A 26,160-nucleotide genomic window follows, 5' to 3' on the forward strand; every position below is an offset into this window, starting at 1 on the left:
GGGTTTCACACACCACGATTTTATTCCCTGCGGGTATACATATATGTGTGTGGTAAGTGCACTCGCGGAATTAAGTGGAGTGCACATGACGTTACGATCGGTGATACCAAGTAGAGCATCTAGTAATTCCCGCGTACAAACGTGTACAACGAGCAATAAGTTGCCACGGATGGCATAGGTTTATGTCGACCGACAGCTAAAGTATTCATAATAATGTAAGCTATCATGTTTACACTTGCTTGCACTTGTCGGACGAATCGTTTTTGTAAAATAAATTCATACTCTCAGGTTGCTGATAGTTATTGGTCTAAAATTTTTAGTTAAACATTGGTTGGGAGTCATAGCAACTATCGCGGTGATTAACTATGGTGTAAACATGATTATGCATACAAGAAATATCTGAAAATATTATGTAATTGTAATAAATATTAGTTAGATGATACAAAGTATTTGGAAAAATATTATAAATGAATATACTTTGTATAATCTTTCTCTTTCATGAAAATAGATGCAAATATTAAAATTAAGTCGTACCTGATTTTCAACCAACATCGCCATGTCCATAAACATGTCATGCAACTCCCGGATGGACGTCTCCAGCTTGATGATGTCCGCGTGCCGCGCTTGAATATCAGCGAGCGTTTGTTTGGCTTGTTGCGTTTCCATGATAATCTAAATTCACCCCATAAATATTTATCAACAAAGTTGGGTCATTTGTGAGGACTAAAAAATGTTATGCTTACGCCCTGTGTGAAGACAGCTGGGTTGCCTTGTTCCAGCATCTCTTCAAGTTCTTCATTCGTCGTCTGTCTACCAGCTATTAATAAATAAATATATAGCTTAAAATGGTTTCATAGCATAATTATTGATATCTACTTACTGATTTCTAATTGTCGCTGTATTCTGCCTTTACATCGTTCTCTGTAGTCCGTTTGCGTCCGATTGTACTCAATCATCACCTCGACGAATTTCCTCGACAGTGTCGAGTGCTGCGTTTTTCGTATTCGCAGATCCGCCGATGACTTGTTGTTCTGTTCCTCCGTTTCTATGTTTTGTTCTATCACTATTTATAAACAAAACAAAAAATATATTAGTTTATTATTCATTCATTTTAATAAGTACCGTTTTACCTTTTAACTTGGCACGGACTTTGTTGGCAGTTTTCTTGATGTCGGCCATCAGGTCTTCCAATTCCTGTTTCGTTTCTGAAAAATGAGTAAAAATGGTGATTAGCTGTAAAATAACGTCTATTTATAACTTTTTACAGCTTTTTCTTTACTTTTCACTTTACAGTTTCCAATATTATCATTTTTGAAGAAAGTAAAATTGAAAGTCAGTCCTCGTAATAATATATTTTACCATTTGCAACACCTTCCTTTTTCAATATCTTCCACCAAATTTGAAACGTTTATATTCCTCACCATTCTTCACTTTATACCTTATAATATTTGAAAGATTTTGAATCCTTTCTGATTTACATTTTTTCGTCATTGAAGCAGACTCGTTCCAATTCGTTTTCATGCCATCCTTTTCTTTGGTAGATATAAATAGAGGTGATAGAATGTGAGACGTTGGTACGTGTAACAGAGCAGCAATTCCGAGCCTCCCTAACTTTATTTATAATTCACGAGAGTGAAGAAAGTAAAAACACCCAAGCGAAACAAGCAAGTTGCAAAAAAAACCTTCCATCTCTGCGTTTTTATTTCAACCAATTTCTTAACATCTACCAATAGCTCACTTTCAAAAAGTTCCGCAACCTAAATCTCATCTCTAAATGTCCCACCTACATCAAAATTTACTATAAAATTATTATCGTCCTGATAATAAAGATGGTACATATATACATTCGAACAATTTTGATTAGATTGAAACAAATTTACGCTACAATTCCTCAATGCCTATTCAAACACGTAAATCACGCGCATGGAATCGTCGAATATCGACGTTATCATTAGTAATCGCGCAACATCGCGCCTACCATCAATCAGTGAATTCAAGTCTCTATTCGCAACGCGTCGTATCGAATTGAATCCAAATACGAATCCTCAAATCTCTGTGTGGTGGGTATGTTGCGAGCGCTTCAAATATTTATCGTTCGTCGCACCGCCGACGAGACGTGCCAATGTGCGTGTCATGGCACGTTATCGATTTTCCGTTCGGAGGTGCACGAACGATTCAAGCCGATAAAACAAAGAAAGTAGAATGCGGGAAGCGGAAAAGTCAGCTAGTCATCAGAGACAGCAAGCGAATCCGGAATAGGATAGGACCGGGTTATTGACTCATAAAACTTATAATCACAAATCACACTCTGATCCACTTCAAACTATGATACGTTATTATATAAACAGCAAGAATAGTATTTATTTCATATTTTTGAGCTTCAAGTTAATTACCGTTAGTTAAACTGTATATAAACCCATATTATTGCAATAAATACTAAAGTCTCCACAAACTCACTTAGTTCCCTGTTCACGCCTAGAGCAATGAACCAATTTTGATGAACTTTGGTATAAAAATAGATTGAGCTTAGAGAAGAATATAGAATACCTTTTGTCGCAAAAATGTAACATCAGGGTGGTAAAATAGTTTTACTAAATTGGTAATCACTGCCATTACTTTTAATTTCACAAAAAAAAAACTGTACCGTGCATAATTTATATCTATATGCAATAATTATGGTAAGATATATTAATTTGTTTTGGGGTATACCAACACTGTGAATGTATTCATTAAAAAAGTTGTTATAAAGTTTTCTTTTTTAATTTGCGGAGGTGATTAATGACCAAGATAATAAAAAAAAAGAAAATAGATTGAGTCCACTTAACCTCCGTGCTTTTCCTTCGCATCATTTCGTTCATTACTCCTCTCATCCTATCTGCTGCTTTTATATATTTTTTATTTCGTATTTTCCTTTTTTTATAAAGACTTTTTTATGCAACCAACTAACATTACGTTAATTTATAGCTTATAAAGATATACATTTGTCACTCGTATAATCACCGAATATCATAAAATGTGTAGTAAACTCGGGAAAATTAGTTAGGAGATTGATTGTTGCTAATTAGAAAGCCGCTTAATCGTATTTCGGGAATGGGAGCAAACGAAGGAAGGTGGTTATGCGGTGGAAGATAATTATTATTTATCAATCAATATTTAGTCGGCGAATGCGTGTTTTATTGCGTTTTGTTTGATGTCGACATCGAATCAACGTCGACGATGATGACGTCAAGCAAAACTCGATGCGCAGCGCGGAGGAAATTACAAATTTAATTAACCCACACGATAAATAATCAATTTTACGTGTTGGAAAATACCAACGACCATAAAAATTAATTAACACAAACAGAAATATAGTTACAAAAATAAATTTGCAAGTATCGAATAAAATGTATTTATCGTTGAATTTTATTTGAAGGTTAAATGTCAAGCGCTCCTATTGAAACCGCATGAATGAAATGCCTGAAGAAGTCTATTCGGTTGCATACCCACGCGTCGGTTTTTGTGCGCGTACCACCCACGCATTCTGTCGTCACATTCATTCATGCACTCATTCGTGTAATGCGAACTGTCGAACGTTAAACATTCGCCAATCTGCATTGGGGATCTAGCTTATAGACCATCTGGAATACACGTATTGTGCTGCCCACGAGAATCATCTCCGCCCACGTCGTGTGTTGCTTTACGTGTATACGCATGAACTCTTGATCTTTCGCGCTTGCTTCTGACGATAGCCATCTACGCAAGCAGCAAAAAAGCGCAAAATGCAAAGGAGAAAACGTAAAAACAGACAAGCCCCCGTTAGATGAAGATAATAAACGAGCAATTACATTCAAATTAGTTAATTTTTGACTTAATTGGTAGACAATTACGGAGAGAGAAAAAAGTGTAGGATTTATTTAATGATTAAGAATTCTTCTTAAAGTAATAACTTTCCTTAAAGTTCATCATCGTTATGTCCGTTTATGTTAGAGATTCATGAAGCAATCATTTTAATAATTGACACTATGATACAAGTCAATTTCGAATTCAGAACTCGAAAATCAGAAATCACGCCTCATGTCTTTTGACTCCCGGCAGCCGCCTTCCCAGCGCAAACTAGCGACTCGTCTCGCAATGATCGAATCGCGTCAACCACCATCGACATCTCTCATACTCCAATTCCACCACCAGCCCAAACATCAATAGCTATTTAAATCTTCACTTATCTGATGTAATGTGACATTTTACTGAATTTGAAGAGTCACATACGAGTATTTTGAGACAAAATTACACATGGAAAAAATTAAAAATAAATGTTATTAGTATTATTAATGTTATAATTTGTTCAATTGATCATTGCTTTATTGCTGTAAAGTGGAGCAAACACGAGGACACAGAAACGCAATGTACGCAGCCCAGGACACCAAACGCGTCCAGGGGAATTGAATGGTTTTGACCTTCGTCGATTCGCCATCTGCCAACGCCGCTGGCAATGCCACCGCCAGACCTCACCACCACCAGCAAAATAGAACGCAGAATACAACTGAATCGAGATGAACATAAACTGGGTGGAGAAATGGTGGTGGTAGTGGTAGTAGCACGACCTCGTCCTAGATGAGCAAAATACGGTACTAGGACGCGCACCAGACCATTACAAACTTTACCGGGATAAACCAGACTACTCTAAACTACCAGCACGTGATTCATAATAAATAAATTACACAGAGAATAATTTATATCAAATAGAACAACTAATTGTACAATAATTACCCCAATTTTCTTTTTAAAACCAAAAGAAAAAATTAAATGTTGAATTTTTTATGCTAGTGGAGTTTGTAGATGCAAGAAACGAAGAAGCACGAAATGAAGAAAATTAAATTACGCCCGAACGTGATTTTTACTAATTTGGCACGGACCGCCGGGCTTCCGGCCGACGGCCTAAGACCCGACATTACAAACACGAGAAGACATTTTCCCGACACGAAAGGCACCGTAAAGAATACCAAGACAGTAACCGCCACGCCAGAAGTCTTGAACACCAAAGTTAATGCCTTCACCGTTCACACCAGTACGCAATTGGAGCAGGATACGAAGAAGAAGAAGCATTCGCTTGTAATCTTCGAAATCCCAGTATCACCGAGGAAATGTAGGTGTCAGTATACATCAGCAGCAAACACTTTGTCTTATTTAGTTCATTTGTTTTATTTTCCTAATCTTCAGAAATAAGGGGTTCAGATAAAAACTTCAGGGCAAGTGTTAAGCTGACAAGCCAGCCGACAATTTGAATTCAATTTTTAAATGCTACGCTTCTTCCTCCACTTAATTAGATTTGTTAAGTGCCGCAGCATGCTTGTATCAACAACCAGCCAGGAAGCTGTAAGAAGTCAGCACTCTGCACCCTGCAACGGATGTGAACCACACAGTCTGTGACATTCCAGCGATGGAAGTAGGGAACTTGTAGTAGAAAGGGTGGCCTGAAATGGGGAACATTAAGCGAGGCGCTCATCTTCGTGTATAAATTAACGCACGCTTCCAACCCTCGCACCTGACAGCTTCCTTCACCTTCGTCGCATAACTCCAAGCGATCTCAAGGGAACCATACAACTTGCAAGTAGTGCGCACAATGTAATTTAACCAGGACATTACGTGCACGGCTCTTGTTAGTTAATAGCACAGGATGTAGAAAACTAGTGAATAGAGCTTTATAGAGCTTTTTTTTATTAAAAATTCTATGTGATTATATTTAATTTGAAGTGTAAAAAATAGTATAACTTGTCGTCGGATAGAAATAAAACGCTTCCAGGTCTTTATGACCCCGCATAAAACGTGGAAGGCACAATCGCTCTTGTTGGCGATAAGAGCGCTGTAACATAACCACATGTTGCGAATTTATTTTTAATTTACGACATTACAACCGCGCCGAGCCGATGTGAATTTTCCTCAAACGCATACACCCAAACACGCACGAAAACTACCACAAAACAGATAGTGTCAGTATGGATAGCACATGTGGTCGCAGGATTGAGAATTGGGTGTGGCGGCAACACGTCCTAGCTGTAAGGGTGCAACAGCGCCATGTTGAATCGGACGGATGAGCAAAAACGCGTGAATGTGTGCTGCCGTCGGCGGCAACCGGGTGAGGAAACGCGGTGATTTATTGTCTTAATATTCCCAGACTACACCCCATCGCGCGCGCGGATGGAAACTCGTATCAGGCTTTTCCCACCCAGTATTCAGCATATTCACCACTTTCCCAACAATTTAGTCGATATATCGCTTCATCATAGTTATAGGTTCATTGAAATTACAACAATGTCTAGAATCGGCTACAATACAAATATCTTTTCCTATAAATTATGCGATAAAACATCTCTTAATCAAATTTGGTTCCTTATTAAATCGCGGTACAAAATTTCATTAAAGTTATAAATAAATTATTAAACAAAAATTAATAATACATCCTCAAAATGCCGCTCGTAAAACTCCAACGAGAAAGCAACTTTTTACACCCCTTTTATCATTTTTTATCAGCAGCACCGCCCGCCGCACAAAGTGGCCGAGATTCATTTCATATTCATGCAAAAATTCAAAAACCTCAACGTTTGCACGTACCTACAGCAGAATGGCGGCCGCGGCCCGCTTTTCCACCCTTCGCGAGCATCGACCGAATGTTCAGCACTCGTTCAGCGGGCGCGTGCTTAAAGAGCGAATATTGAAAAGCGACGTTGAATGAAAACTGCCGACGGAATAGAAATAGAGGAATGGCGAAAGAGGAGAAGCGCGGGATGTAAAAATGTACAGCCATTTTCATCTGCAAAATTTAGACAAGGATGCAAATAGGAAGTACTATGAAAAAAGGTGGTAAATGAAAAAAGGGATGCGTGTATAGGTTGAAAACGCATATAAATTAATCAGGTGTTACAAATTTATGTAAAAAAAAATGAGACAGAAAGGGAGCAAACGAGGAGGTAGGCTTTTAACGACGAAACAGTAAAGCACAAATTAATATTTTCAAACCCACAGAGTGTTGCAAAACACACAAATGACTAAATTCACATTATTTGTCATGAAAGAACGCAGTATTTAATTTTAATTTGATATGTGTAGCGACATCTATTATCGTACATCCAAATCTATTTAATATATTAAGCCTCGAATAGATATACAAATATGTTCTCTTGTTTGAACGATACAATACAATACAATACTGCTAATGTAAAAATCGCACGCGTGATATGAAAATTACACTCCATTAAAACATTATCCTCCATTTTGCCATCCACTGCAAATTGATATAAACAACGAACAAACAAAAAATAACATAAATAAGACACGCGCCAACAGCGGAAATTCAATAAAACAGAACAAGTTTGATATTCTGCCATTTGCGATAAAACCATGCATATTTATAAAACCCGAGGCTATCGATGTTCGATATGAAAGATTTATTAAAATTTTCAGATATCAATACAAACCTTGTTTAATCCATAAAATAGACTAATATATTAACGCGCTACTTCCCGAAATAAAAAATACTCTTACAATTGAATGAATTTATTCGTAACAAAAATATTTCAAATGCGCATCATTTTAATCTATTTTTTTTCGCCGTAAACATACTTTATCCTGATTTAAAATATAACAATGCAATATTTTGTGGGGATTAAGATTAGAAAAAAATTAATCTAACAATGACTCATCGGAAATAGAAATGAAATTCGCACAAACCGATAAATTTGTCAGGATTGCAGTCGTTTACTATTTTATTGTCAAATAAAAAGTAAATAAATCATTTTTCTCCTGGTAGCAGTTTGTGATTTATAATAGAAATAATTTATAATATTTATATCATGCATACATTGTCGTACAATCACGTGAGAGTCTATTTTAAATTGTAAATACCCACTGGTTATGATATGATAAAAAATATCAGAAAAGCACAGATATTGTAAATTCAATATTCAGGACTTTGTTCTTCCATCAACGCAAATCTAAAAATAGTTCCTATATTATTGGTATTCACAACTGATTATCCCAATATTTGCATTTTAAAAATGTAAATCTCCCTATATCAAACAAATATATTTAAAGGACAAAGTCAACCCATTTGTAGTCAATTTGCAAACATCCGCAATGAAGTCGTTCGCTATTTTGCTTCTTGCACTCGCAAGTTGTAATGCTGTTGAATTAACGTAAGTAATATTCAAATTTGTTACATCAATATTATAAGAAACAGACAATCAATTCACATACAGAACAAACCGAGAAGTATTGCAATACTTCGTTGAAGAACTAGGACATTATATGGAAGAGAATGGGCTTGATCCTGCACATATCCCCATTGCTAGACTAGGAATTGCTCCTAAAATTAAGGTTTCATAACAAAAATTTAAAAAATCATTATACTGATGCGAATTTTAAAATTTTAGTATTTGACTTGCAAAAATATTTATGTGACTGGAATGGCCCATGACGAATTGGACGTAAATCGCGTCCTCTTCCGTTATGGAGCACGTCACGATCGTACTAGGAACAGAATATTATTGAGTATTCCTCAAGTGGCCGAAGACATTAGTGTAAGTAAACATAAATCTTACTTTGATATTAGAGTCGCAAGAATAATTAATATAAATACAATTACTATTTCAGTTTACTTGTCAATTCTCCTACGACTTCATGCTTAAAACCTTCAGGGGTTCCGTGCGTGGTACCATCGACAGCACCGACTTCCCCTCTATTCTTCAGATCAATATCAGATCTGGTCCGGCTGTGACAATCAATATTCCAACACCGTTCAGATTCAGGTATAAGAAAACTATAATAGATACCATATTCTTACAATAACTGAGTATTTATTTTTGCCTTCATAGAAACATCAATTTTGAAATTTACGACGCTGATACCGCCACCACCGAACTGATGAACAACCCGCTTATTAAACTAGCGTTAATGCCAGCCCTAGAAGTGGACATTCGTCTTATTTTGCAACAGAAAGGTGCGCGTATTGTACGTGAAACCATCAGATGCATGCAGGAAAATTTACAGCCACAGTTAAATGCCCTTCGTATCTAATAATTCGATAAATTATAATTTAGTTTAATCTTAAGAAAAATTAGTATATGTACCTCTAGACGCAATAAATTACGCCATGGAATTATTTATTACACAAGCAAATAGTCTGCAATCAAATACTACAAAAACTTTCATCAGATGTCCTCAAAATTCAACAAATTCAGTGTAATAATACAAATATATATCAAATTTCATTTATTCAACAAACAAAAATATAGAACGAAGATTTTCTGCACTTCAACAGCAAATATTTTATCATGAGGTGGACGAAAAATAATTTACATAACCCATAAATAAATATAAACATATATTTATCGGTTTTTCAAACATTTACATAAAAATAGCAAATGCTAAGCATAACTTAGCGATAACTATTTAAATTGAAAAAGCAAACTCAGAATTAGTAAATTTGTACAAAGCAACTGTGCTCTTCCAAGTACCCAATTCACAAAATAAAACATGAAAGGTGCTATTTTCTACGCAGTAGTTTGCCTAACTATAATTAACATCCTAGCCGTACCCCCGTATGTATATAGCATAAAAATATTTACTTATCTGTTAAACATTTAAAATATACATTTCTATTGCTTTCAGTGATCAACAAGATGCCGATATAATCAATACTTTCAATGGGCAACTACAACAATTAATCGCAAATAGCAACATTGATCCTATTTTGATTCCTATTGCGTCAACAGATCACTTACGAGGAGTAGGAATAGTTTTATTAATATAATTTAAAAAACACAAAAACAATATTTTTGTTATTTTAGCGTTTGATTTGGAACGATATAATAATCAGAGGATTATCTAGTCTTAATGTAGATACTAGTACTTCATACAATTTAAAAGTTAACCAGGATACGCATATTGTAAATGTTACTCTTGTTGCTCACAATCTCAGGGTAAGTTTAGGATCATCTACTGCAAAATGTAAGGAAATACTAAATTAGTGTGAGTGTGATTTTGTTTATTACAAAACAGTAATCCTACGATTTGAAGGCCACGGGTTTGGAAATATCAGCTCACTTCAAATTCCAATGCAATATACGATACATCAAAATAATCCGAATAACATCACAATTGATAATTACAAATTTGATTTTAAGTAAGTTTTATTTTTTAAAATCTGTGGCAATGCTCAACAAAAAAAATTCATTATTGTAGAAATATTGAATGGGATCTTACCACGACTGATATTCGCACAATTTTGGTCTATAACCCGCTTACGAAGAAAATAGTCCAAGCTCAATTTCACGACGCTGTCATAGCAATTCTTCAAACTATTGCAGAAAATATAATGCAACTTGCAATCGGAAAGTTGTAGTCAAAACAAGCTTTCGCAGTTAGTTGTTGGGTATGCTCTAACCATATATCAAAAACATTCGGGATGACATCACAAGTTATCGCAACTTTTTCGACATTTTAAATTTTTTTAAACTTTCAAGCATGGCAAGAAGGTTTCTCTTAAGCTCTATACCTACATGTGTTTCTATTTTCAACTTTCTAAAACAAGAGTAAAAAATAAATAAAATCCCATCCGATGTCTCGCATCCCTTTTGAAACTTATTTTATTCAACAAAACATCTTCCTCTTCCCCTGGTGCAACTTGGCAGCTACAAGTCACGGCCGGCATGCGAGCATTGCAACTTTTCGAAACATCACCTTTCAGCTATTCAGTTCGGTTCAAAGCGATGACAAGCACAAGAAACTGTTGCATAAACATTTCTTCAAAGATGTAAAAGATGTATCCATACCGGCAACTATTCCATCTTTGATGTGCAAATTTGTTGATGGACTATTGAATATGAAATGTTTTCAATTCGGGCTTAACTTTTTTCCTTGGAAAACAAGTTAATAGTATCATAGTACCATATACGCAAATATTTTCGCACATAAAATGTGTTGCATATCGTAGCTTTCTAGCTATCTGGGCGATAGGTGAGCGCCGGCGGCGGCAACAACATTGATGGCATGCTGGCAAATGGTGGTAGAGACAGCGTAGGTGAAACGCGCGCCCGAAACGAGGTCAAGGTCCATCGGTTTTGTGCCGGGCGGGAAAAAGCATTTCCGTCCGGTCGTGCGCACTGCCGTCGGTTGAGAGTAGCGCACGCCACCACCATACATACACACGCATACCCACACAGCATTACACTGCTGCAGATAAACCTTATCCGTATCTGGCAATTCTACGTTATTCCAACAATACCACCTCCACTACTACTCCACAGCATCGACTATATACTATATAGTCCCACAAATTCAACAAGACCCTACTACCACACAAAGAAGTGTTTGCATAAAGACTCAAAAGTCTACACGTATTTCCCCATAGCGAATACTGGATACTGGATTGAGTACTGGAGTTTGAAGTTGGAATTTGAATTTGAAATGGCGGGGCCGACAATAAAAGCGTGAAACCGTAAAACACTGCCGGAGCAACCAAGTGTACCAAGGTGCAAATGTAGATGTTAGGTTGTAAGGTACAAGTACAAGCAGCACACATCCTGCATAGCAAGTAGAGTAATAAAGCCAAATAAAAACCGAATAACTTCAAAACGAACCACCATTGCATGCGGTAGGTCTTGCAACCTGCTACCAGCAGGATTACAATATATTATTATCGATACGTCGGAACTGAACAAACCAGAGGATGCCAGGTGTGACAGTATTTAAATCGAATGACTTACAAGGTCATCAATAGTCCACATTAGTACGGATGAGAGACAGCATGTGTATATACTCGTAGGAAATGATAGACTTTTACAATTATACAATTGATATCATTGGTTCCCATAATGTAAATTAATATTGTTAATGGTGTAGTCAACTAAGCGTTAAGAGAAGTTAGATCAAAAGATATATAATATGCCTTTTGTTCATAATATATTAGAACCAACACAACCTGAACAAAACTAACCTAATGGTAAGTGTAGAAAATGAAGCAATTTATTTGTTGGTTGTTTACTAATCCTAGTCAAAGTTTTCACGAGAATAGTGTGAATAAACGGCTGTACACCAAAAGGGTGGATACAGGTCAAACCCCAATCGGCCAACCTTGGTTTTCATTAGTTCTCGAGATACACACAACCCAAAAAAATGCTGTTTAGGTATACCAATTTTAAATTAGATTAGTAACTATCCGCAAACTTTGATAACTTCAGTTTTAAATTAGACTTACAAATTTTGCTTGCATTCAATTTTCTGCTCCTGGTCATTCTGTTATGTTATGACCCTATTTGCATTCATCTAGCGTAGTCCTTCCAAAAGTCCCGCAGGTCCCTTATTCCCAATATCCCCAATGCCCCCGCAGGCATACGCTCTTTCCATCCCTTCGCCGGTTGAGTTATTTGCAACTCCGCAACCGACGCAAACACACAGCATACAAATACCACAAAGGGTAGTTTATTAATTTCCTCGTTGATTTTCACCAGCGCAGTCAAGCTATGAATAAATTTAACCCTCGCACAAAGCAAGTTACAACAAATGAAAGAAAACTTGTGCAAATTAAAGCGCTAACAAATCACGTGATAAAAGAATGAAAAAACTAATTCTGCATATTTAAAAATCCAACATGTTCGCATTTAATAGGCACCGTCGCCTGCTGGCGTAGTGTTGGAGCGTAGGATTACAGCTAAATTACGGAACGCTTTCCGCTCTTCAGTTCCGCTTTCCGCTATACATACGACATGCAGCATCCGGCGTTTTGCCCGTTAGTCCGTTTGTTCGGCGTATTTCTTTCTTTTTTGCGTTAATTTACCCGGCGCCTCCGCCAGCAGCCGCGCAAGGACCACTCACACATACACTGATTCAGAAAGCTATAGATTTCTGGCGACGCCGGCAAACGCAGATCAGAGTAAACAAGCGGCGGTTAATTGCCGCGCGGTTTTTGTGTATCTTTCGTCATTTTCCAGTGCCACCCTAAAACCCTCACCCCTTAATTTACCACAAACGAAAAATTTCGTGTTCAATATTTTGTTTCGAAACTTTGATGCCAAGGTTTAGCGTTTAATCAATGCATTTATTATTTAAACTGGTAGATTAACAAGTTTTATGCTTGACGTAAATTCATAATATTCTAAAAATATCACGAATGCGTGTAATTTGCAAAGTTGAGCGCGGAATACAGAGTTAAATCCCGAATCCTTGACGATTTCGTCCGAGCGCGGACGAAAATAGTCGTGCCATGCTCAATGGTGGAAGCGTCGGCGGCGAAAGCTTAGCGGCCGCCGCCGTTGGCGCGGCTATCGATTTCGGTGACCTTCGCACGGCGGCAAACGCCGAACACGCCGCTGAAAATGCCGAACGCAAACGCCCAACACCCCAGCGCGCTGGCAAATTCGTCGCCGGCCAGCGCCCCGCTACAAATTGAAACCAAACACCACTCAGAAACATAACTATTGAAATATCGAAATATCTATCGCAAAGAAATCTTTTATTTGAGTATTGAAACACATGGTATTTGCTACCAAGTAAACCTAATAAGAAAATAGTCGTTAACCTATATTCCAATGATACCTCAACTCGTATTTTCCTTTAGCGCCGCGTCGAGACGTATCGTTTTACGCCGCTTCCATTTTTCCTGTTTTACCGCTTTCCACCCTTGTGCGCACTTTGGCTCGCTCATGGGTTTCACCTGCTCGTCATCGTCACGCTCTCCTTCACCCGCCACCCGTCGACGTCGTTGTTCGCCTAGTCATCGCGGCGCGTTGAACGCAAACATCTCACATCACCGAATCCGCGCGGAAAGCAAACAAATAAAAAAAAGTGGCAATATGAGCACAATGTCGGCAACATTACCACAAACAAGTTGGCAACAACACCATCAAAAGCCATACAAGTAAGAATATCAAATAAGAAAATTATTTAGTAAAATATTTGTTTCTATTTCAGCAATATACAATAGACTAAACTCATTGGGTGGAAAATACAGCTCAGAAGACCTGTACAATCCAAATACTAGATCTACGGGTAAAAACTAGACCACTAATCGCCATTGATTTTCTTGCTCTCTCCTAGAACTCGTTTAATTAATCTGTTTCCATATGCGCCCATCTCTACCTCTTTACATTTGATATATTCCTCGACGAATGATAGGGTCATTTCAAGCGAAAGATTCCATATTATACTCGGTTGATTCTGTGTTGGTGTTGATGTCCCTTTCATCGTCTTTTCTCCATCGAACATTTTGTCATTCGACCAATTGCCCGCTCAAACGCATCTGTTCCTTCCGAGCTATTCAATTCCCGCACCAGCATTACACCGACACAAAACCGCGAATGCGGTCGAGAAGGCATTATCTACCCCTGCCATCCCGCATGTTTGACTAATTCGTTTGCATTCACCTTCAACATTTCACATTCCACATTGCCACATATTGCATTTTCTACAAAATTATATTTTTTAGTTAAATGTAAAGCCTAAATCCCTTCTTTTTTGTTCTTTCTTTCCATCATAAAATCGAATTAAGAGCCCAAGAAAGATCTGCGGATCAAGGATCAGGGACCAAAGTAATGCGACGGATAAAAGGTGAGGCTCCCCATCATTCAATCATCCTGAGCGCGTGTTCGTTCATTCCTTCGCACGCCAGCCGGATGTGATGTACGTCCATCATAAATCAAATGCGACTTTCGACATACCCGTATTTCCCCCAATACAACATCAATAAATTACAATCTATTCAGATATCAAGAATAAAAACTGAAAGTATGCGAATCTAAAGTTGTAAAATGGTACATATCTGAATAAAATGTGATGATTTTTTTATAAGAATATATATTTTCTGAACTGTACAGATAAGAATTGTTTTCTTGGGAACTGTCAACTGCCATACGTAGAAAACCAAAATGCCCTAGTTCTTCCCAAAACCAAGTATAAAAAATGACCACATTACGTTGAACTCCCCACAAGGGAATTGCATTGTTTGGAAACATATTACAAAATGGCGTCGCACAAAACAAAATACTCTTCTAAAAAATTCAATTCCACAGCAAATCAAATAAGGTTCATTTTAATTGAAATATACTCACTCTTTTACATTTGTTTGTAAGAAAAAAATCTCTAGACACTTCTGACAAAGCAAAATTTTTCCATTACGCGTTTATGTTCACGCTCACGTCTTCTTAATTTCGTGAACAATGCTGCAGACATGCGATTCGTTTCGAGACAAAAGCCCAGCGCAAATTGCCCAAGTAGCAACACAACAAAACACTGCCGAAGAAAAAATAATGTAGGAAAGCAAAAACCGCCACTAAATGAACTTATTATTCACAGGACAAAAAGCGGCGAGGGTCTTGATAATTACAAGTCATAAATTTCGTTAAGCATCGTCGCCAGTTTTCACATTTTCATAATTTTCACAAATATGCAAATGGGGAAGCATGGAATCGCCAAACTACAATAACCATATTTCAAAAGTAACCAAAAAGCATATTGTACGCACTTAAATACCAGCTAATTAATATTATATTCCGTAATTAGCATATTTAGTTTGTAATTATCTCCTGTACACATTTTTACTCCCATTTTGGTCAAAATTTTCACGAAATACATTAATTTAACCAGCAATAGTTTATTTTATGCCCCGCCTATTAAATATACCCCACTCTTATATAACTCTGCCTACAGCTCTCCAACATTTCGACGTCAACATCAATTTGCTTTGACACGGCGCGGTGACGTTCGCCGAAGGATATTAGGCTCGTTTTTCTTGGCGACAGTCCTGTGTGAACTCGAAAGTGTATAGTAAACCTATACGTATATCCATTTTCGCAAAGTATCCGAACGTTCTTGAGACTTACACACCAACAAAAACAACGCGAAGCCTACAACGTATTTATATTCCGGTTGGAAATTACGTTTCGCTTTGTGAGCGCTAGAGTGAAAGCACTCTTATCCACGACTCGACAATGTTAAAACAAAATGTATGGAATAAAACTTAAGAAGAAGGAAACATACGAAACAAAAAATGTAGCAAGAAGAGGATAAAAAAACTGAAAAAGGAAATACATTACATCGTCATCGACTTATTAAATTTAGCCCAAGGGGATAAGGGTAGAGTTAGGTGGTGGTGGAGGCGCCGCACACGCAATCGAATAACTGTCGCACCAGAATAGCAAACGCGTGTTTAATTTTAGCACAACACCAGCACTATAAAAATTAAATACAGCACAGGCCAACCAAAATATAAAAACTACCCCTAAATATTAAAGTGGTTAAAATAATGAATTAACACCTAATAAAAAATCTTTTTATAGAATTTTTAACTTCTAAATCACACCCGGTATTCTTTTAGAGCGGTATTCACTTGCCCGCCTAAAAGGTTAAAATCTTTAGCGATTGTTCAAAGTTTGCGAATTTAACTTTTAAGTTGTTTTCACTCGACTACACGAATAAAGTTAATTTACGTTATCATAGCCGCCCTTCAAAATTCAGCCATGCAAGCCACACCAATTTCGTAAAAATATCAAACTTTAAACGAACCCACCTACTGAAACAACAAAAGACTAGCTTATTAAAAATGTCACTAGTACCCGTAGAGAAAATAGCTAGTAAATTGGGATGGCGTGTTTTACTAGCGCGATTTCAAATCGCTTTGGCCTAGCATCGATAAAGTGAATAATGTGGATGACTATAAAGGCTAGAGAAAATTGGAAAACGACGAAAGTCTACCGTCGAGCCCCACCCCATCGGGCCGGAAAGCGTAAAGTAAAGGCAAGTCGCAGCGAACTCCTGCCAAACTCGCGCTACGTTGCGTCGAACAAAGGCTGCTCGCGTTCTTTTTGAGCGTTATCCTCGCTCAACGTAAATGTTCGCATAATCGTGCGACCCGTCGACATGTACGACAAGGTGCATAATATGAAAACAAAGAGGCAGAGCCTGAGACAAAGCGCAGAAAAAAGTACAAACGTGACTGGAAAGGAAGAATAACAGAACATGTTAAGAAAGTGAGAAATTTATTGGAAAAACACTTGAAAGTAAAATAGGGTAGGAAAAAATCTAACGGATGAATAATACGAGTCCGTTAGGAAATACAACAAAACTTTCTGACTTAATATGCAATAAATTTCGTTTAAAAAACATCCACTCCCTAGAATAATTAAATCATCCCCCGCTGTGTGAAATTTTCACAATATAATCTCGTTATTTTATTTATTCAGCCGCTTTTACATCCTTGCTAGTAGCCGCCTCCCAAGCCCCATGAGTTGTACATTGTACAGCCAACTGTAGAAATGGCTATGGTTTGTATAGCGCCGGTAGTGGTGATGGTGGTGGCGGTAGCAATACTCATTCCGTTTTCCATTATGCTCAAATTAAACGCGCGCCACAGCAGCCGCCAGGCGCTCGCCGCCGCCCGCGACTAAGTAATGAGGTCAATTATATGCCGCGCCGGGTATGGGCCAAAAGGGTGAGGGGCGGTTAGCAAATCTACCCCCTCCCGCTCAAATGGCAGCAGGCGTATATGTTCGCTGCGTACCAATGCAAAGAAATCGATTTCTAAACCGAAACAATACCGAAAACATTGCCAGGCACGACCATGAGACACTTTACCAACCCGGAAGTACAAACATGAAATACAAGCAGTAATTGGAGTAAGGCCGGAAGGTAATACCATCTTAACAAGACACGACGTGAAATTAATTACTAAAACTGGTAAATTGGACTATTTCTAGGTGCCTATGTTAGGCGTTCAACTCATCAAGGACATCGTCTTATCCTTCGTAAAAATTAAATTGAAATCTACAGGTTTTTTATGCGTAATAATAAATAGCCAAATAAACAAATTGAGAATAAAAAGAAAGCCATCCAATTATTGTGCCCGATAAGAAAGATGTGATAAAGTGTAATTGTGTACTGGATGCCCACAAGGTGCATTCTTGTTTAATTGCTTCTAAAATCAAGTTGGGATAACAAGTGAGCAAATTTATTGGTCTGGACCACTTCCCTTAACTTAATCCCAAGCCGTTAATACGGTTTTACGATACCAATTATTAATTTCCAATTATAATGCGCAGTTTTCCATTAAAGTATTTTAAAAATTCAATAAAATACAATAAACTTTTATATTCGATATTTTCTATGTAACTGTATGCCCTAATAGGGTTGGTGTGTCATAGCAAGCAAAGTGGCGCCAACTCACCGTCCCCTTAAATCAAGGGTTTTCTTTTTCTTTTTCCCCAGTTTTCTCTATTTTTAGAACAAAAACCGCGCGGTCAAACGCAAACCGTTGTTTTGTATGCGGTCAGGTCAATCAAGGTTGCCACCCCGACTCTCCAAGACTAAAGAAAAACAAAAAGGCATAGAAAGTGGCATCTCCATCAGGCCATCAGAGCAATTTGTCCACGCATTTCACACTTGACCTGAGTCCACTTCTCCGAACACAATAAACGCAGTTCTAATTTCACATCGAAGATATATTTTATTTTATCAATTCTAAATCTCTCAACTGTTGAATTGAAGACCTGTAGACATTTCGTCGTTCGACCAGAAACTAGCAATCGACAGAATGTTCTTCTCACTTGACTAAACACAACTCTCCGCACCCAATACTCCACCCTTTCGACATTTTCCTTCTTGAAGACAAGAAAGTGTTCGAGCGTCTAGTCAAGTTTGCTGATGGTTGCAACTTGCACGAAGCTCGTGAACCGTGATCATTTCTCATCGACCTGCAAATACACTTCCCGACACCTTTACTCTTCAACACATGCTCGCATCCCGGCGCGGAGGAGAGGACCTTTACAAACATCCGTTCTAACCTTTGCAATAGTAGTGCAACACGCCCGGGATCGTGCCGACGCGGCGAAATTGTTTAAGCAATTTGTATCCTTCCTCTTTCCTAGATTCTAGATTCCTACTACAGTATTACTTCCAACCTCAATCTCTACTGGTACACGACTACAAGACTTGCATTCACCTGCTTGGAGAGGAAATTTAATCAACCATTCCATTTTTACAAGTCTGTGTATCACGCAACAAGAGTAAAACTCGAAAAAGGAAGTTGTAGCAAATGAAAATTTGCAATATATATTCTAATAGTCTTATTTACCAAAGAAAAAATAAAAAATTATTTTTCTATACACTTACTTTCATCGCTCTGGGGTGCAGATAGGATGGCACTGTGTTTCTTCTTTACTTCTTCAACATTCGCCTGCACCTTATCTATCATGTCCCGTATCTCCTCCACCTATAAATAAATAACAAGGTAAATAAATATTTATCCACATCCACTTGATATATTTTCTTTTGATTAAGTTTAGGCAACCAAATATGCACTCTGCTTTTACTAAAACCAATTTGTGTTGCCTACTTGCCCAAAAGCACCAATGGATCTATTCACAACCTGAAAATATCTCACGAACGTAGACGAACAAGGATGAAAAGACCATTAAGACGTAGAATGAATTATGGAAGAGATCTAGAATCTTTCCATCTTGCTTTGCTCTTATTCAAAAAGTAGGAACAAGTTCGTTCACAGCATTGCCTTTCTTTCTGTCTGTCTTTTTTTTGGGTAGGTTTGGATTTGTTGGATTTTATTTTATATATCGCGATGCGAAGTTACCCGCAACCCTACATCTGTAGCACATACTATCACCTCAACAAGAAGTTCCAAGTAAAACCAATACAAATGTGTTGTTGTGTGCTATTGAATGAGTTGTATGTGTTTACCTCTAGCCTAGAAAAAAATCTCTGCGCGTGTGTGGAAACGCAAGATGGCGAATGTCACCGAAGCGGAACAAAAACGCAGATAGCTGAAGCACGCAACCCGGCATAGTCGAGCAATCATGAAAATCATAGATAGAAAAAGTAAAGAAAGAAAAAACTAACGACGATATAAGAATGATAGAACAAAGGAAGCGTAAAGAAAATGGCGGAGCAATATATTCAACATATTTTCGAAATTCAGGTTGAAGAAATTAGAGTAAGTAAATTTTTATCAAAAGTGTAATACTTATTTTGTATAATACCGATGTATTGTGCTATATAGATTACATTCAATTATTCGCAACTTATATTTAAAAAACAATATTCGCGCTGCTATCATCTTTCTCGTAGGAGTTGGTGTGACAAATTCGCACAATCACGAAAAGTGATAATGCAAACAACGGACGACACCATGATGACTCATTCCCTCGCTAGTCGCGGTAGTTAAATCAGTCTACTGTAAATTATTGCACATCGCGCATGATAATAACAAACAATTACGACTGAAACAAGGAGTGTACATAAAACCACAGGTAAATTACTCCTAATATACGCATCCCCGGGGAATATTAAGAAGATTACATGTATTAATTGTATAAATGCATTTTACTTCGTGAAAACTTTTACGAATGCATTTACAGCCTCATATTAAAAATAAGTAAAATGAGTTATTTATCAAGCTATTTTTCACCATCATGCATAATAATATGGTAGCGACAAATGAAAATAAACAAAAATAACTGCATTTACATCAAATGCAGTTAAACCAATTTATTGTCGCTTGTTATGAGTATTTGGTTCAAAAGATTAAATCATATGATATTGTAGTTATTAAACAAATTTTTAAAAACAACATATTTTACTCAAAAGTAAATAGAAAATAATATTGTACATAACTCACAATAAACAATTATTGATTAAATTATTTGCAGGATGTGAGTAATCACATATCTTTCAAGTAATCCCTCAATCAATCAATAACAGTGACCCACACTTCTCTATTATCTTGATTAATTTCATCATCCTCCAAACTCACAATACCTAATGATATGAATTTTGTTCGATTGTAACATGGTTTGATATGATTACCCAAACTACATTGTTATCATAACCATCAAATGTAACTACTGATAACACAAACAACATAAAACATACATAAATAGATCAGGTTTTTCTGTTCGTAAAAAAACAACAAGCCTGTATGAATCATCAGAGTAATAGCAATAATGACCACTTAGATATGATTATTATAAATTATATAATCACATTTAAGTAGTTCTCTATTTTCCTTCGTTTATTCTATACTTCATTATTATTTTTCTGGTGGTAAGAAACTAAGTTGCTGACATTTTCAGATCTAAAACATATTAGACTTTAATTTAGAAAAAAATAAAAAATCATTAACAAAAAAGTGAAAATAAAAGTTTGTTAAATCACTGGTCGTGTTTTACTCTAGAGTGTGCAAAAATGTTCCCCAAATATGTATATTCGTCATTTTTAAATAGCTTAGTTATTAAATCACTTCATGCTTCATAGTCAACGAAAGTTTTCTATAGTTTATGCTTGTACTCTCGTTCTGTGTTCCAATCGACTTCAATAATGCCGATTAGAGCTGATTAAACATACCGCAAATGAAATCATACAATTCAAAGTCACAAATGTGTTCATTTCAAGTGCAAATTAATCACATCATTCACAAACAGTTTACAAAAACCCAGCTGGGATCTAAAATATGTACGTACTCGTATTGTGAACAAAAACAACATTCGATAAAATAAAAAAATAAGAAACACGCACACTACCAAATAAAAGGTACCAAAAAAACTTTCTGTGTTTTAGCAATATTCCGCACATTAATAGTCTCGAATGTATTACATCACGTATCGCCAACGCCTACGAAGGTACTCGAAAGCGTAATGCGTTTACGTCGTTCAATTGAAACCGTTAATGACGCACGTGCATAAAAACGTAATGCACTATAATAAATGCAAAACACTCGTAAAACCACACTCAAATATACGTGTTGAATTTCAACTATCAGCTACCTGCATTATCTTTTACTGCATACAGTAATTCTACTCTATTCGCCTATATTGAATGTATAAATATGCAAAACATCTTTATGCAGAGATCTTTATTGTATCCTTGAGAATGTGATAATAATCTCTTTTATATTTTATATTATTTCGTGTAAGTACATATATTTTACGTGGACGCGTCCTGCATTTTTATTAGGTTTTTATAGAAACAATTTCGAGACAAATTTATAAGCTTGAATGTTTCTTTTATCAAATCTAGTATTACTAAATACTAGGAACCAAACTTGTACAGTAGTAAATCAAAGTCCTGCTGTTACTACGGACTGTTACAGGTACCCGCACCGTGTATCCTCTCACGTTTCTCCCCACTATTTTTTGTGGGTCGCCCTCTGTTATAAAAAAAAGTAACCCACAATACGGGACGTGATAAGCTGTTCCTGAGGGTTAAAGCAAAATAGTCGGAGGTCTATAGGTTTCTCTCTGCACCTTTTTAGGGTTATTCAGTTTTCCTTTCCCTTATCCAGTCGTTTAAAAAAAAAACAAATCAGAAAGAAATAATTCAAATAATAAAACTAACGGACAAGAATTTATGTTAATATAGATAGCAAAATAATGTACCTCTAAAAAAGTAATATAATATTTCAACAAAGAACGGAAAATGTTAATGTTAAAAATTGGTTCTTTAACATGTTTCGAGTTTCAGTGCGGTGTGTTCACCAAGCGCATAATTTGCTGCTGCGGACGTTTTGTCACCGTAATGCTTAAACTAGCGGAAAATAACTGAACAAAAAGATGAACAAAAACTATGAAAGTATAAATTATTAAATGTTGCAGGAAAATATACCATATACACACAACAAAATATAAACTAAAACATGCAGTAATGTATTTATTTTCTTTTAAACTTGGCTAGTAATATGTAGACAACCAATAATAGATCAATCCTAAAATGAAAAGAGAAACAGAAAGTGCATCTATAAATAAATGATTGAATAACAAACACTTTTCTTGAATATTTGATCATATGACCCTGAAATCAGCTGCTATAAATACAACTGATTCATGATTTAACAAGCTATCGGAATTCAAATCGTACAAAAATTGTATTTACTTTAATTACCGTAATGCCGGTGATTTTTTAAATTAAATTTACTAAAAACAATGAATAATTCAAGCAAATTATTTTAAATCAAACATTTACACAGTCCTCTACCAATTTTCTATTCGTAAATTCCTAATCGCGCGCGTAAATATTTAAACTGTGTGACTTTCGATTAACGATTTACTTGGCGAGCAGTGGCCTTTTTCTGACCCTACCGCTAAACCTGATGTAGACACCTACCTGCATGTCCTGCACGCGCTCGAAAGCATTCGGTTGCTTTATACTGAATACGTTAACGATTCCTAATGCGATGTGCGCGCCGCGACATCAAATGACCCAAATATCGAGTGTCATACAGACATTAGCAGTACATATTGCTACCTATAAGTGTTTAAGTACGTGAACTATTAAATTGTCATGACATACATTTGTCATGAGCGTACACGACCAGCCAAGGAAACTATTTCAGGATTTGATAAATTCACCCTTCAATCGTGTCGTGCTGAGATTATCATTCATTGATAAATTACAAGTGTAGGTATTAAGGTTCGATAGTTATTAATAACTTACTCAAAATCAAATATATTTTTTATTAATTATTGTGAAATCTGTTCAAAAGTTTAATGCAGTTTTAAAGTTGTGGATTAATATTTAATCCCAGTTAAATTTTTTTAATTGCAAAACTACTCGATGAATAAAAGCTTAGCAAAGTTTAATGCAAAATATGACTAAAAATCTACCACAAATATAACTTTATAGCGTTTTTAAGTTTTGTTAAGATAATCTGTCTCCACCCTAACCTGGTGAGTTGATTCTATTTCGATTGTTGGGATAATTAATTAATAACACAAAATCCAATTACCTCTGATGAATAATTTCTTCTGAATTCAAATTAATATATTATACACTAAATCTAACACTTTATTTGATTAAAAATTTAACATAACAGAAGGCTATAACTGTCCATTTCGATTTTATGATTTTCATAATCAAACTTTAATTCAATATATAATAACTTTTTGCCCAATAATTTGTTCGGCAAAATTTGAACACAGTTTTATACAGAAATAAATATACACTTTATTTCTATGTCACTTAAACATAAATTAAATTCATTAAAAACTTACCTCTTGAAAAAATGCATCCATGAAGCCATCCCGTCCCTCGACGTTGATGGCGGTATCGTCCGGCCCGACGTCATCATCGTCACTTTGGGCCTAAAATTACAAACCACATAAACTTTACAAAACATTTCACTTTATAGTTATTAACAATATTTAACATGTAATCAACCTAAACGATAAATTAAGTTGAGTTTACTAGTGCCTGTCTGTGTCTGCGGCAGCTAAAGCTAAGCGATTATGGACATTCGCAATGTGCGATGAGCGTCGCAAAATTTAATAATCGATAATTTTTAATTCAATAGAAAACGTCAACCGCAATATCCCCGGCCAGTACCCGCCAAGCGCGCTCTGGATGGATATTAACGACGAGAGAGCATCTTAATGCAATCATCCAGAGTGCGCAATCACAAATGATTCAATTTTCGACCCGGGATTCGATCGTTACGCAAATTTATTAAACTAAGCGTAAACCCTAGAGTATACAAACAAGAAAAAGTACAAAATCAAGCAGAAGTGCCCCGTTTGGTTTTAGTTTGACTTGATTTGGCTTTCGATTGAGTCTTAAAATGTAAAATGGCGTCCTATCTCAACAAATCCTCCCATCGGACATGCTGGCAGAGTACTGCATCAATCTCGCGCTCAATCTCCTTTCCGCCCGGATGAGAGACATGTGCAAACACGCCCGCCCCAACGTAACAGGTACCCTCGCCGCGCTCGTCATTCAGCAAACTTGACTTGGACACAAACGCAAAATCACTTCATAGATTTGAAACATCGAAATAATCAAACAAAATATAATCATTTTAAAACTTTTTATTATAAACTTTAACATCTACACAGAGAAGATAACCTAGATTAAATTTTTGACAGCTGACAGCTATAATCCGACAGCTGTCAAACATAGATAGCCCAAATTTAGGCAATTTGTTGACACAAATTTATAATATTTAAGCACTTGCCGCGCTGGCGTAGGTCGAGCATTAATCACTCATGACACGGCGACATTAATCGCAATCGTCGCTAATTAAGTGTGCATGCGGCATGCATGTGTCGGTACAATCGCAAACACAATAACGAATGATTCATTCGCCACACGCCATTACAGCTGCTGACATTTGGCTACCTGTCAAATATCAAAAACAATGTCAAACATAACACAAGAACTAACCTATAACTACGTGAGCAGTTTAATCGATTATTTGTCAGTCTTGTTTGTTGAGACAATTGTTGATGGGTGAAAATTAACCTGGTTGCCATGGAAATACGTTAAACAACGACGCATCGACCATGCATGGCAAAAAGGCCGCGCCTGTTTTCACCCAGCAAGCAGCTGGTTCTGCTCGTTGGTAAATTGTTTCTAACCTCGAAGCTCGATATAATCTTCAGACTTGTAGGCTAACCGCACGATTGTCAATTGTCATATGATTAGCTGACACACAGCAGGCAGCAAGAGTAAAAGTGATTGACCCAAAAACGCAACAGCCGTGCCTGTGCCCGCATACACACCGCCTGACAGCTTGCATTTGTTTCACATTTCAACCTCAACTAACGGACAAGTGCACCCGCTACACCGATGACAATCGTCTCTATGCATAGGTATTCGATTGTTGTTCGTAGTCAGGTTGAAAACTTACCGCAACGAGCGCCGCTAATCTATCCTTCGTCATGTCGCCGGCGCACAGTCGTCGTCGTCGTCTCGATCACGCTCGCGATCACGATCACGCACCGAAAGCAGCAGAGCGCCGTCCGCGTAGTAGCAATCCCATTCAACACCCCGCACTCGCGTGCAGCACAGGTGGACAGCGAGGCGACGCACCGGATCCGCACTAAACTAAATTATTCGCGACACACCACGAGCACCCGGGCGCCGTGCGATGTGCACTCACGCAGCGATGTGATCCGCGCTGTCCGCCGACCAAAATCGATAGCGCCGCTGCCGACGAGGGCTCGTCGCGCGCGCGCGACTCCAGCGCCGCGCTTTGCCCGCAGCGGCGCGCGCCCACCACGCATGCGTACCCACATGTGACGTCACGAATTTATTTCAACTTTAACAATTATTTATGAAAAAAATCATCAGCAGATCACTATTATATACATGTCAAAACAATATTGAAACTAGTACAACAATTTGTGATATTTTTTA

General features: G+C 37.1%; 3 protein-coding genes across 7 annotated transcripts in view; 2 read left to right on the forward strand and 1 right to left on the reverse strand.

Annotated features, from left to right (window-relative positions):
• Syx1A (Syntaxin 1A) overlaps window positions 1-25,955 on the reverse strand; it is a 35,449-nt gene extending 9,494 nt beyond the window's left edge. For 2 of the 4 annotated variants that reach the window (XM_065317765.1, XM_065317763.1), the window contains exons 1-7: window positions 25,652-25,954; window positions 24,021-24,110; window positions 19,135-19,234; window positions 1,131-1,205; window positions 881-1,063; window positions 744-817; window positions 535-672 (exon numbers count right to left, since the gene is read on the reverse strand). In XM_065317765.1, the coding sequence (XP_065173837.1) occupies window positions 535-672; window positions 744-817; window positions 881-1,063; window positions 1,131-1,205; window positions 19,135-19,234; window positions 24,021-24,110; window positions 25,652-25,684 (693 nt within the window). In that variant the 5' untranslated portion in view covers window positions 25,685-25,954. Of the gene's footprint in view, window positions 1-534; window positions 673-743; window positions 818-880; window positions 1,064-1,130; window positions 1,206-19,134; window positions 19,235-24,020; window positions 24,111-25,651 lie in introns of all 4 variants that reach the window. The other 2 variants (XM_065317764.1, XM_065317762.1) reach the window with 2 other exon arrangements.
• LOC135789626 (uncharacterized) lies at window positions 8,093-9,153 on the forward strand. Its single transcript, XM_065299544.1, has 5 exons — window positions 8,093-8,171; window positions 8,235-8,352; window positions 8,409-8,555; window positions 8,629-8,783; window positions 8,850-9,153. The coding sequence occupies exons 1-5, from the start codon at window positions 8,113-8,115 to the stop codon at window positions 9,049-9,051; spliced, it is 681 nt and encodes a 226-aa protein (XP_065155616.1). The 5' UTR covers window positions 8,093-8,112; the 3' UTR covers window positions 9,052-9,153.
• Window positions 9,436-10,604, forward strand: LOC135789627 (uncharacterized). Of its 2 annotated transcripts, none has more exons than XR_010547621.1 (5): window positions 9,436-9,575; window positions 9,646-9,763; window positions 9,825-9,956; window positions 10,036-10,159; window positions 10,219-10,604. XR_010547621.1 is itself a non-coding variant. In XM_065299545.1 (5 exons), the coding sequence occupies exons 1-5, from the start codon at window positions 9,511-9,513 to the stop codon at window positions 10,376-10,378; spliced, it is 630 nt and encodes a 209-aa protein (XP_065155617.1). In that variant the 5' UTR covers window positions 9,436-9,510; the 3' UTR covers window positions 10,379-10,604. The 2 variants fall into 2 exon arrangements, 1 of the variants encoding a protein (XP_065155617.1); XM_065299545.1 differs by having other exon boundaries at window positions 10,005-10,159.
• Window positions 25,956-26,160: the final 205 nt, after the last annotated feature.

This window comes from Atheta coriaria, unplaced genomic scaffold, assembly GCF_025399875.1.
Source record: "Atheta coriaria isolate IRGN ID8LTWV9N9 unplaced genomic scaffold, Caltech_Dcor_3.1 hic_scaffold_3_pilon, whole genome shotgun sequence".
NCBI lineage: Eukaryota > Metazoa > Arthropoda > Insecta > Coleoptera > Staphylinidae > Dalotia > Dalotia coriaria.

Excerpts from the sequence above, each read along its gene's own strand:
- LOC135789626 (XM_065299544.1), top strand. The coding sequence starts at position 8,113 with ATGAAGTCGTTCGCTATTTTGCTTCTTGCACTCGCAAGTTGTAATGCT. Across the intron at positions 8,172-8,234 it reads TGTAATGCTGTTGAATTAAC|AACAAACCGAGAAGTATTGC; the intron begins GTAAGTAATATT and ends ATTCACATACAG. Across the intron at positions 8,784-8,849 it reads CCAACACCGTTCAGATTCAG|AAACATCAATTTTGAAATTT; the intron begins GTATAAGAAAAC and ends TTGCCTTCATAG.
- LOC135789627 (XM_065299545.1), top strand. The coding sequence starts at position 9,511 with ATGAAAGGTGCTATTTTCTACGCAGTAGTTTGCCTAACTATAATTAAC. Across the intron at positions 9,764-9,824 it reads CAACAGATCACTTACGAGGA|CGTTTGATTTGGAACGATAT; the intron begins GTAGGAATAGTT and ends TTGTTATTTTAG. Across the intron at positions 9,957-10,004 it reads TTGTTGCTCACAATCTCAGG|TGTGAGTGTGATTTTGTTTA; the intron begins GTAAGTTTAGGA and ends ATACTAAATTAG.